The 12,114-nt window shown below is 50.8% G+C and overlaps 1 protein-coding gene across 2 annotated transcripts; it reads right to left on the minus strand.

Annotated features, from left to right (window-relative positions):
• Nucleotides 1–216: 216 nt before the first annotated feature.
• smurf1 (SMAD specific E3 ubiquitin protein ligase 1) lies at nucleotides 217–11,580 on the minus strand. Of its 2 annotated transcripts, none has more exons than XM_057014613.1 (18): nucleotides 11,297–11,580; nucleotides 6,277–6,315; nucleotides 5,890–5,998; nucleotides 5,669–5,802; nucleotides 5,519–5,584; nucleotides 5,367–5,442; nucleotides 4,140–4,345; nucleotides 3,943–4,027; nucleotides 3,716–3,862; nucleotides 3,332–3,548; nucleotides 3,157–3,260; nucleotides 2,904–3,018; nucleotides 2,633–2,811; nucleotides 2,412–2,549; nucleotides 2,188–2,308; nucleotides 1,899–2,100; nucleotides 1,645–1,720; nucleotides 217–1,565 (listed from the first exon to the last, which is right to left on the minus strand). In XM_057014613.1, exons 1-18 carry the CDS (start codon nucleotides 11,349–11,351, stop codon nucleotides 1,466–1,468), a joined length of 2,169 nt encoding a protein of 722 aa, XP_056870593.1. In that variant the 5' UTR covers nucleotides 11,352–11,580; the 3' UTR covers nucleotides 217–1,465. The 2 variants fall into 2 exon arrangements, with proteins under 2 accessions (XP_056870593.1, XP_056870591.1); XM_057014611.1 differs by having other exon boundaries at nucleotides 1,645–1,729.
• Between the last annotated feature and the right edge of the window lie 534 nt (nucleotides 11,581–12,114).

Consider the following 12,114-nt stretch of genomic DNA (forward strand, 5'->3'; position numbering starts at 1 on the left):
AGGATGCAGCTGCGCCCTGAAAATGCAGAACATGTGGCGACAGCGAGGCTCTGGCTCCACCTGCTGGACAACCGGTAGAACTGCAGGGTGTCACATCAGGCGCGGTGGATTCATCAACTATTGTTCCCTTCTCTATCCTATACCCAAATATACAATATGCTTTATTTTTGATTTATTTGGATGACAGAGTTCAAAATCAACACACCACAGCAAGCATACTTTGAATTATTTTAATATAATCTTATTTACATGGTATTTTCATAAATGTTTAGTAAGTTACAATACTCTTGCATCCATTACACAGTGAAATCAGAACCTAGAAAATGCTGATTGAAATTCTACCGCTTAACAGTCGTCCACGTTCAACCTACGAGATTCTGAACCTGTCACGCGCTTCACACAGCACTTCTCTCGTTCGTTTCCTTTTGCTCGCAGGAGGGAAAAATCACAGCCAAAATGGGATTTTGTTCTTCCTGGAGGGCTTGAGGATGATGACTACATTTGTGTCTAACATTGAGCGATGGGAGGGCACGGGTGGGGGGGGGGGGGGGGGGGGGCTGACTGCCTAGAAAAAAAACCATCTGAAAATGGGGATTAAAATTCCTCGTCTCGCTCCTCGTTGAATATCCGGGTCACAGACCTCAAAGACATCGAGTCTGATCTTAAAACCAGGGCTGGGCGGATGGATCCCTTTCACATCAATTTAATGTAACATGGCAATCAAACACACATACAATTGTAAGAGTACTTCTCCACGTTTAAAAAAAAAAGGAAAAAAGTAACAATTCAATTAAACCCACTTTGTGGGTTACTTGAATCAACCCTTCAACTCTGGTGGAGGGGTGGTGAGGAGGTTAGTGTGGGCTCTCCATAGAGCGCATAGCAGCTTGGTCAGTAATCACTTAGTAATAAATAATAAAATATCAGAGTGGGTCAGAGTGGTTGCAGGTACAAACAGAAGAGACGAACGGCGGGCGAGGGGAGGGCGCAGGCTCGTTTGGATCCATGACGTAGCGCGGCTGCTATCATGCCTGACACATACACACTCGCGCTCACACACACGCACACACACGCAACAGTGGTTAAACATCGAGCGCGGGACGCTGGTCGATCAACGGGGTCCGATTTTCAAAGACGCTGTTCGTAGGCTCCCGGCTGATTCTCTCCGCTGGCGAGTCAAAGTCGCCGAGGCAGCAGACGTTCCAAAGTGACATCATAGCTTGTTCGAACTGAGGGATAAAAACTGTTCTTCAAAAAGAATTGGAAATAGTTTTAAAATACATTTTCTCTGTTGTTCTTGCTGCCTCTGGGGCCGTCTCCTCCTCCGACCGACGGCCCCGGGTGTTGGAGCGACTCCGCATACTTGATAATTCGATGTGTGTTTGTATACATGTAAAAATGTCAAATAGGTTCTGTGCAAGTACAAGCGCCGGTCTGCGTGGGCGTCGCTTGGGCCGCGGGCTCGTCACTCCACAGCAAAGCCGCAGGTCTCCTCCACGGCCGTCAGGAGTTTCTCGTAGAGTTTCTCGTAAGACTCGTAGGGAGGGACGTCGATTCGGTTGAAACTGGACACAGAGGAGAGGCGTTGCAGCAAGTCTGAGGCTTTGGGGCGTTAAAGCAGCACATTCTGTGACGGGCGTTTACCAGGTGTGAGCCTTGGGCAGGTTGTCCGTGTTGGCGTCTATCAAGTGGATGGTGAAAAGCCTTGGTCCTGCAGAACCTGTAGAACCTTACACACATACATTCTAGTTATCACTGCTCTGTGCCGGTGCAAAGACAAGTCGTCAATACGGACACATTTATGAGAGCTGCCGCTTCTTTAGTGGATAATCTCCAGGTCAGATCTCTCAAGGGTCGTGTGTGTGTGTGTGTGTTCTTTGAGCCAATCCATGACCCACCCTGCAGTGCCTTGAACCCCTGTAACGGGACCCTGGTGGATCCTGTGACGAACTGCAGGAGGCGCCCCCTCCTCTCCTCGTTGAAGGCCTCCACGGCCTGCCAGAACCACCGCACCACGTTGCTTTCACTCGTGCAGTGCTTCAGGCGGGTGTTGGTCTTCCAGTCCGCTATGTCGATCTTCCCCAGCCCTCCGATGATGAGCTAAAGGAGGGAAGGATTTAAAAACAAGAAGATATAGGGAAAACTTCCGGGCCGTCGCGCTTCAGTGAGCACGGACGCTGTGTTTACCTCTAGTTCTTTATGGTCGAAGGGTTTGAGGAGGTGCTGAGGAATGAGCTCAGTAAAGCCCTTCTGCAGAGCCAGAAACTGGGCCTCGATGCCGCGCATAAACCTCCAGTTCACGTACAGCCTGGAAAAGAAAAGGGCCGACGGTGACGCTCCGGGCTCACCACGAGTGTGTTTCTGCGGATGTGTCGGGCCGAACAAAGAGGGGAAGGTCCCGGTCCTCTTACCTCACATACTCTTTCTTGTTCTCCTCGGTTACTGCGATGTTCCGGCCGTTGGGTTTGAGCTCGTGCTGCGAGAGCTTCCCGAAGGCGTTGTGCTCCACGCAGAACGTGTGATCGAGCACCGACGTGATGTCGTTCTCTCTGCGGACAGATCATGAAAGTCACCCTCTGCTCGTGCCGGGGACGGGACAGGAAGTCGAACATCGTCTGCGGGGGCCGCTTACAGTATCCAAACGAGGCTCTTGTGTAACTCGGGGTCGGTGGTCTCCAGGTCGCTCAGCTGTATGGGTTTGCCCAGCAGCTGTTTGTAAAAGGGCTGCGTGAAGCTGCCGTTGATGTAGTGGCTGTGAAACACCGCCAGGCCCATCACGCGACCCACAAAGTGGAAATACGACAGGTGGTCCTGAGACACGGCGACGCAAACGGAGGCGGGACGTTGGGTCAGACGTAGTTTACATTGTTCTGCGTAAAGCGCTGACGCGCGCGCGTACTCACGGGGTTGATGGAGGAGTCGGGGTTGATCTGCAGCGTGTAGATGTTGTCCGTGGAGTACTGGAACAAGCCGTAATATGGGTTCAACATTTCATGACACAGCAGGTACAACCACTCCCTACAGACAACCACATGGTCAACAAACATTCGACACTCACGTCAGGAGATCATTACCACAACCGTGTCAACAGAGCCCAACGGAGGGTTTGGGGCTCGAATGATAGGGAATAGGTTCTGTTTCCCCAGGGCTCATTACCTGGCCACCCCACCATAGTCCAGACCCTCCTCGCCCCTGAACTTCACCATCAGACGCTTCTTCAGGTCTTTGGGCCTCATCTTCATTATCTGCCGATATGACTCCTGTATCAACACACACGCGGTGAGATAGGCGCCGCTCCTTCCCCAGCGGGGGCTCCCGAGTTCGCGCCCACCTCAAAGATCTCCTCCCGGGACACCTCTATGCGGCAGTGTCCCGCCTGCGGCTGCTGCAGGGACAGCTCGTGGCGGAGCAGCTTCAGCTTGTGGACCAGGTCCCGTTCGTAGCGCGCCGCTAGATCCCCCTCGCCGCCTCCCCCGCCGCTGCCCACGTCGTCGCCCCCTACGTCCATCGGAGGAGCTTGGGAGGATTCCTTCACTTGGGACTGTTGGCTGGAGACGGAGAAGAAGAGGTCAGAAAGTCCGGACTCCAGGTGTGTATTTGGCCCAGAGTGGGCCACCTCCAGGGTGGTCGATAACGGTCCAGAGCTGGTCTGACTCCAGCTTACCGCCACGTCCCACCAGGGACCAGGGTGCTGTACCTGATGATGGTGCTGTACCTGATGATGGTGTGTAGGCGTGGGTCCGTGAACTGCGTGGTTCTGTTGTTGTGGTCCACAAAGTAAATCCGCCCCGACACGGTGCTCCGAACCTCCCAGCCCGCCGGTAACGGCCCGAGCTCCTCGCAGCTCACGCTGGCCAGATCCCTGCAGCAGCAGCAGAGCACCCGATCAAACCATCGTGTCCCGGGACGTCTGGACTGGACAGGAGGAGTGCGTGAACATACCGGGGTATCCGGGGGTCGTGCCAGGTGCTGACACCTGTCTGCGTGTGGAGGAAGTACACCTGGCCCTGCACCGTCGTCCTCTGCTCTGTTTGGACACAATAAGAAGCTTTTTCAGACCCTCGTCAATAAAAAGGGAAGTGGAAGAACAACAGAATTTGCCCCGAGACGTTTGTGTCAAAAACCAAACTGTAACTGACCGTATCCTTCCGGCAGGTCAGGTGGTTGGTGGCCGTGAGGTCTGTTCTGGGGGGTGTGGCCGAGTCCTCGCGAGTCCTGCCCTCTGGTCCGCTGAATGCGGCTCTCCTGATTGGGCGAGTCCAGGCGACAGTTCCCGCCCCCTGCAGCACCGGTGGGGTCAGAATATGGCAGCGGCTCCTCGCTGAAACATCCCTCAAACACGGGCCTGAACACACACAACCATATTTTTCCACTTTTAATAAAGGAACATCTTAAATTGAGGGCATTCGTTCTATAGACTTACAGTTAAACAGGGACTGGTTACACAGCTGAGTGCTCATTTCAGATTGTGTCCCACTTTTGCACCGCAGGAACTTTTGTTTACTCGGGATTTTGAAAATCTTCGGCTGGTTTCCGCGGAAATTACCCGAGGGGGAAAAATAACCTCTGTCCCAAACTTTCCCATGAAAAAGTACCGAGGAAAAAGAGGTAGATTTCTGGGAATTCCTAAGGGGGCGGGGATGACGAATCCCGATTGGTGGAACCCACTCGCAGTGTTCCGTACCTCCGCTCACCTGCCACGTTCAAGCCATGCGAACAGCTGCAGACTTGTTTCTACACGTGTTACTTTATTTATGTCTTGACTGGATGGAAAATGGAGGGAAAAAGTAGAGAAGCTACAAGTGGACAAGCATGTTTCAACATATTACTGTAATTTCCAGTCTATAGGCGCACACCTAAATATAAGCTGGTAAGCACTTTACTTAATAATAAACTTTTCACATATATAAGCTGCATTCCAGATGAAGGGAGACCCCTTTAGCACATAACATGAACTGGCCCATCTAGTTTTCTCAAAGGCCACTCAGCAGAAAAATCTTGATGACGCTACCGATTTACGTGGAAAAACCTTACAGAGTGCGTTTGATTGGCCCACTGTGACCTGTTCCTGTCATTTTAGTGTTCTGATGTGTGTTTGGCTGCATGAAGCTTGTGAGCGGGGGGGGGGGAGCATACAGTAAATAAGCCGCAGGCTCCGACGCCTGGGGAAAAAAGTAGTGGCCTATACACCAGAGATTACGGTAATAAAAATGCCAAAAAGAAGGAATTGTGCCAGTCGTGCACTTTTCCCTATACAGGACGAGGCAGCTTTATGGAATAATCTGCACACACCAATCGGAATAATGCAGCAAACAACGCAGTTTATCTCCAGTAACCGTGTGAAGTTGTAGCGAGGACACACTGACCCGTCATTCTCCAGCAGCCCCCTGCAGTCCACCACGGGGCCCCCGCTGCCGATACGATCTCGCGTCTGTAGACTCACTGAAAACAGAGCGGCGGTGAAGGTGGAGAACGTGAGCGGGGCAGCGATTCTGCAGCGAGGCGCGGCCGTCCTTACCTACGATCTGACCCCGCACGGCGTCGCTGTCAGAGGGGTTCAGCTTACACAGATCCAGACGCTGGTCTGGAGGGAGGAGACAAAGGAAATCCATGACAAAGTATTCCTTTATCCGTTTGGGATCAGAGGCTGACACAAAACCAGACTTACATCCTGTGTCTTTTAGCCTGCTGATGGCGTTGGAAAGGAGACGGATGCAACCCAGGAAGCCCGCCCCCTGCCGCTTATGGATCTTTTTATGGTTCCATATACTGATGGTGATGGAGTCCGTCTTCCCGATGTAACTAGAAACCGGACGCAAGGTTTGGTAAAAACGGAGAAAACCAGGATCACGGACTGAGCTCGAACCCGACTGGGGTCGGGGCACTCACAGGTCATAGTGCTGATTCCATTTAGGATCCAGTGTGCTTTTGACGGTGTCTGTGGAGTGGCACTGGCCCGATCCATCCACCACCACCTTGGCGAAGGGATCCGGGAGGCCTGCGGGAAAACAACCCCTCGTTCACCTGCTGCGCTTCACAGACACGAGCAGCAAGAACATCTGAAGAACATCTTCTCATTTGAACTTGGGCAAACTTAAAGAAACGATCTCAACCGTTTCCAGCTGCCAACCCACAAACATTTGGATGTTGCATGTGACAGAATGAAAATCCTGGTTGCCCTACAGTCTCCCTTTTGTCTGCTCAGACCCTCGCCGACACCCGTGATTCAAACGTGCAAGGGAGGGAGGGAGGGGGGAAGAAAAAAAAAGCACTTACGAAAGAAGTCTTTCTTTGCGAGGTTCTTGGCACATAATACTGAAAAAGATGAGAATCAGACGTCAGCTAAATGCAATAAACACAAATATGTAAATGCTTGTACAGATTTCTGCTGCTGAGCAAATGAGAACTTGGTGGAGGAGTGAGCGCTGGCGGGGGACAATACACAAGAGCCAGGGTGCGCTAACGCGGCGGATGACTGCAGTGTGGTCAGGAGCAGAGTCAGCCCCCCGGCACGGAACACCCCCACGGAGGGTAAGAAGCTCTTTATTCAAACAGCATCAAAAGTTTTAAATGTTTTTCTAATACACCGGGGATACAGGAAGAATAAATCCATGCTGCTATGCTAGCAAAAAAGACTGTTCCACATTTAAAATAAGCAAACATACCGGAGAAGGCTAACAGGCAAAATGTATAAAATGTCATTAAAAGGGCAGCGGAGGTCGCAGGATTAATCACACGATGAGCTGACATGTTGTCCAGTACAGATAAAACAAACAAACAAACAAAAGCGCAGTTCTGCAACCTCAGTGTCACGGTCTCAGACAGCAAGGTTGACCAGAGCCGTGTGTGAAGAGGTCGTGTGTGCGCCACGACACACACGTCGACCACACTTACGACGGTCCCCCCGGTACCACTGCAGCGGGGCTGCAGAGGGAACGGGATGCAGGAATCCAGGGTTTGGGCTGCGATTCGTTCAACATATGTGCATTTACAGGACAAAAAGCATCCTGGTGTTTGCTGGTTTTGTTGTGTTACCTTGGGGTTCCTGGGCTGAAGCGCTATTTAAGTAGGTGTTAAAGTAACCTCGTTCAGGAGGCCAAGAAAAACACTGGAGAACAGCGAGATGTTGCCTCCGCTCCTCGCGTGTCAGTAACGTGGCCGGCGTCAGGCGTGCATTTGATGTTCAGCCCAGTGAAGAACTGGAAAGATCGGAAGATTACCTCTAGAGTGTTAATCCGCCTATCAGCTTAGACCTGGGAAAACTATCACAGTGACTCTGCTTCCAATGAAAGGGTGAGCGGTTGTTTGAGGCATGAACCGGCTGCACGCTCCCTCCAAAGTTAGTCATCAGACGGTGGTTGAGGACGTGGTGACTGCGTGGCGGCAGCGTCTGGCACGGCCCGGTTTATTTCCTGTGATTAAACTGTTGAGAATGAGCACCGGATATCCTTCCTCATCAGTGCTGTCCACACTCATCCTCCTGACTCACGCATTCCACGCCGAGACCTCATCTTTTCTCCGTAGACGCGGCGAGGAAACGTGGCTAGTGGTGGGGGCTGGGTCCGGTGTGCGAAACGCCACCTGCCTCACCTTTCAGACGATCACTCCCTCGTGTTGCCGTGCCCCTCCCTTTCAAATCTCTCAGCAAAGGCCTCTAATTTCACCCCGGAGCGGCTCCTCTCCTGCTGCGACTGTGCGACGGGCCCTTTCTCAGGGTCTCAGGAAATTCCTCATTCTGCTGAGGTCATGGGTGGTGGAGACGTCGCAGCTCCGTCGCTTCTCAATTTCTCCAACTGCTGCTTCCTTTTTGCCCCCCCCCATTCTTAAAAATAATAAAAGCCCCCACAGCTGCGGTGAACCTGCGAGGGAAGAATTCTATTCACCCAAACAAAGGATAGAGTGAAATAAGCAGAATGAAATCAGGAGAGTTGATACAAAACTGAGCTGCATCACCAAAACAGCTCTCCGACATTCATTACCAAAAGATAATTGTTAAGCTCTTTTATGCTGTTGCCATGACGCAGCCAGCCCGTTGTTCAGGGAAAAATCAATAATCGTGATACTAATTAGGGTACAGAACACATTCATGCTCAACCTGGCTCTCCGGAGTAAACAGAGAAAATGGTGGAGAGCATTTCCACCTCCATTTATCACTTTCTGCCTCCGTGGGAGAACGGACGGTTCCAGTGACCTGCGCTACAAAATAGCAAAAAGCAACAGGAAGTGGAGGTTGGCTGACATTCTTCCCTCCCGGCTCTGATCGACGTCTGAGACGCAGCGGCTCTCGGAGCACAACCAGCTCCTGCTGATGCGATACTTTCAAGGTTAGCTGGTTGCACAATCACAACCAAGCAGAACGCGCTTTAAATTTACTCTCGCTTGTTCTTCTTTCTGCCGTCCGGCGCCAACGTGACTGCCAACGCACGGGCGTTTTGAAGGGGGAAGAGTCGGGGTGGGGGTCTGTCAGGGGGGAGGAGACGGCCGTGCGGCTTCGCAGGTCAGTCGGTGGCGAGGGCGGGCCAAGAGGTACACAACATCCGCAGCGACAAACACAAAACAACAACGAAATGACTGCTGCGCAGCGATTCAGAGGGAGCTGAGATTGAAGTAAAAGTAACAAGAGCTCCGCGGGATTACAACCACGCCGCTTCCTGCTAATCTCCCTCCTCCTGGCTCCGCAAACACCACAGCAGCCAGAGGACATGCGAGCAAATATCTCACCTACTTCATAACATTATTTAAACACACAGAGGATAAAGGCTCCCCCAACTAAACAAAAACAGCAGGTTAAACAGACGCACACAACTCGTAAAGCGCAAGTTAAGTACGCAAATAAATAACTGCTGTGTTTGCCTTACGTGTGGGCCGGTTGACCTGCGCTGCCACTTTCTTATGTCAACATTCTCGTAATATCAGGATTTATCCTGCGTTTTATATACGCGTCTGCAAAATTAGGTTAGAAGCGATTATGCCGCCTTCTCGTTAAAGCCGATTCCGTTGTTTTCTTTCTAGAAAATATATTTCTCCCCAGTGCTTTGGTTAACTGGTGCATCTGGTTATTTTCACCCTGAGCCGAGTCTGGATCCCTCCACTTTCCTGCCCTTGTTTACAGCCGCCATCTTCGTCCCTCTCGTGAGAGAATTAAGTCTCCTGACGCAGCTCCTGGGCAGGTCCAGAGTTCAATCCTGCTCCATGGCACCGGAATACAGACGGCACGTGCCGCTTCCACAAGCACTTTAACGTTATCCCGGACCTGGAATTAGGTTCCATGCTCATTACAAGGTGCACAATAAATTCTATTCATTTCAAAAGGAGCCCTTTGCCATTTCTGACCCAGTTTTTTTTTTTACATTTCTAGAGCCTCAAAGACTCTGAACTCAACCACACTTTTGGTTAAAAAAACAACACTATGAAATCTTAACAGCAGATTTTAACGGCCTTTATTTTTACAAACAGCGACTGGAAAGGCGTCTTCAATCCACTGAAAGACCCAACCGCGTCGTTTTCACTCGCCAGACAAGCGCACGGCCGGGCTCCTCGATCGCGCCTTGGCCAGCCACAACATTTAAAGCCCTGTCTCTGAAGTCCGGACTGGCACGCTCTTTGTGCGTCGCTGCCACAGACACACGGGCCTTTCAGATGTAGGACAAACAAACCCTCTCTCTGACAGACTAAACAGACTACCGGCCAGCCAGGCAGCGCCGCGCTCCCATTGGCTCCCTGCACATTCCTCACCCAATTAGAATTCCACTCATACCTGTGGAGGTGGAGCAGACTCAGGGGCAATAACCTTTAGTTCGCATCCAATCCCAAATCACATGTGGCTGATTTGCACAAACACTCTAAAACCTCTCTGCAGCACGTGCCCGCTCCCCTCCCCGACAGACGACACATTTATTACTAGTGCGCCCGGAATCATATTAAAAACGCGTGCCGATATGCACATTTTATCCAGCCCTAATTTCATTTTACGCCAAAAGATAATGGTCACACTGTGGCGACTTCAAACATTCCCTTTCGTTTCTTTGTCTGTGGCTCCAAAACCATGAAAATCCAAACAAACCCTGCGTTGGAGGGGCTGGTGCCCCAAACGGCAGCAATCTTTAAAACCAAGTATCTAGTTTCCACAGGGCCCTTTCTTTCTTTATTTCTTTCCACTATAAACTCCATTCTGGGACATTTGTCTGTTTGCACTGTATAAAATTCTCCAATTTCACAATAGAAGAAACGACTGGTGTGGGCTGACATTTGCTCAGAAATAGGGAACCTCAGCGTTTCCTTATTAAAAGGGAAAACTCCCAACCCCAAAACCGTAGATGGCCCCGGCGAGGGGACCCGACTACCAGGAGGCCAATGTTGGTGTGGATTTGCTGGCTCCTGATCCAGAAGGACAAGGCGTCTGCCCAGCGGCTCGGAGGGGTCATTTCCATCTGAATAGGGGCCCCGGTGTGCCCGGTGGGGTTACATTAGCTACAGTAAGAGCCATTGTTCCAGCTGCGCCCGAGTGTGAGAACGAAACGCGTTCCAAAAGTCGGAGCGCCTCAAACTAAACGGAACCACTAATGGACCAGAAACGGCTTATTGAGCAGCCCGAAGCCCAGAATGGAGAGAGACGGGTTGGGGTGGGGGGCGAAGCAGGCTTCCTGGTCAGTGACGAGTTGAAGGACTCCGACAGTTGTCCTGCTCCAGCTGCCAATGCAGCAACACGCCGATCAATGCGCACGGTTAATCTAGGCTGGCGTGTCAAAACCTACCCACCGATTGATTTTTCACTGGCTGAAATTCGACGCCAGCTTTATTGAAGCTGGTGCAGCCGCTTTTAGGTCAAGTTAAGGGTTCGACTGGTGGTCTGACCCCCCCCCCCCCCCCCCCCACCCCTGTAAAATGGGTGTAGCTAGCGTTAGCGGTCAGCTTTCCCCCAAAAAATGTTGCTCTTTGCTGGAGCTGAAACGATAATGCCGCACTTATCTAAATCCCAGCTTTGGGTTCTTAAGACTTTTGCGACCAAAGGCAGCCGACGAGTTGGTAGTTTTAGGTGGAAGCGCAGCGGGCAGCTTGTTGACTGTCCTCTCGGAAATTCAGTTAGCATTTCGGCTAAAAAGCTAGCGCTTGTGTCTGCCACACAAAAACCGGATGTTTGGGCAAAGACGAAGACAAGAGCCCGTAAAACACTTCGCGCTGTCTTCCAAGGCTTACCGATACCAGCAACACTTAGCTGCGGCGGTGTGTTCGTTTATCTGGGATGCGACTAAAACACACACACTGGGCTTTTGTTTAATTTCGCTGTGGTTTTTACCTGTCAGGCGGATTTTGATGCTGGACCCGTTCCTCCGACTCCCAGGATTCGACATCACTCCGGGAGGACGATCAGACAAACTTCCCGCTGGATTCTCCCCGAAAACACAGTTTAGCCCCGTAGTGGGAAAGCGAGAAAGTTCACTTTGAAAGCATGCGGTCCGTTTTTGTTCTCCTCATGAGTAAAAATGTATTATTTCATCGCAAAGTCCTGCGCTCGCTCGGAAGCTCACAACACGAGCGAACATTTTCAGGCAGGCTCAAGCGCGTACTGACGTCACGTCCTTAATGAGCACAGGCTTACGTGCTCGCGTCCGGGAAGCGTGGGCGCGCCCGTCAGGATCAGATTCCTGGAATTCTTTCGAGATCTCTTCTTTATTTATTCCCTTTATACGAGCTATTATTACACGTTTTACAGGAGTTGAATAGTAATTTAAAGCACATTATACACGCATTTACAGGTTGATTAAAGGTCCGAGGTTGTTGCACAACGTCACAGATCTAAAAGAGTATATGCAGATCTTTTGATTGCACATACTAAATAAAGCATACAGCCTGCCAAAATATTTATGCAAATTTTGACACAGGTCCTCCTCTTCAGTCCTCTCTGTGTTTACCGTATAGGCGTAAAAATGATTTGAATATGAACCCCGGTATTCATTATTACGCATTCGCTATAATAGGTCATAAAACTACATTGTAAGTTTCGGTGGTAAATTCTTCTACTTGCGGGATATTTTAAGTATTTATGTGGATAGTGACTGTATGGATTAATATCTATAATCCTTTCTAAAGAGCATGTAGTTTTATCACCCACCA

This window comes from Takifugu flavidus, chromosome 18, assembly GCF_003711565.1.
Source record: "Takifugu flavidus isolate HTHZ2018 chromosome 18, ASM371156v2, whole genome shotgun sequence".
Lineage (NCBI taxonomy): Eukaryota > Metazoa > Chordata > Actinopteri > Tetraodontiformes > Tetraodontidae > Takifugu > Takifugu flavidus.

What these genes read in the sequence shown, in the direction of transcription:
- smurf1 (XM_057014611.1), bottom strand. Translation starts at nt 11,351, where the DNA reads ATGTCGAATCCTGGGAGTCGGAGGAACGGGTCCAGCATCAAAATCCGC. An exon ending in CCCGGGAGGAGATCTTTGAG is followed by an intron (nt 3,261 to 3,331) that starts GTGGGCGCGAAC and finishes GTGTTGATACAG; the next exon opens with GAGTCATATCGGCAGATAAT. An exon ending in CCGACTCCTCCATCAACCCC is followed by an intron (nt 2,812 to 2,903) that starts GTGAGTACGCGC and finishes GCCGTGTCTCAG; the next exon opens with GACCACCTGTCGTATTTCCA.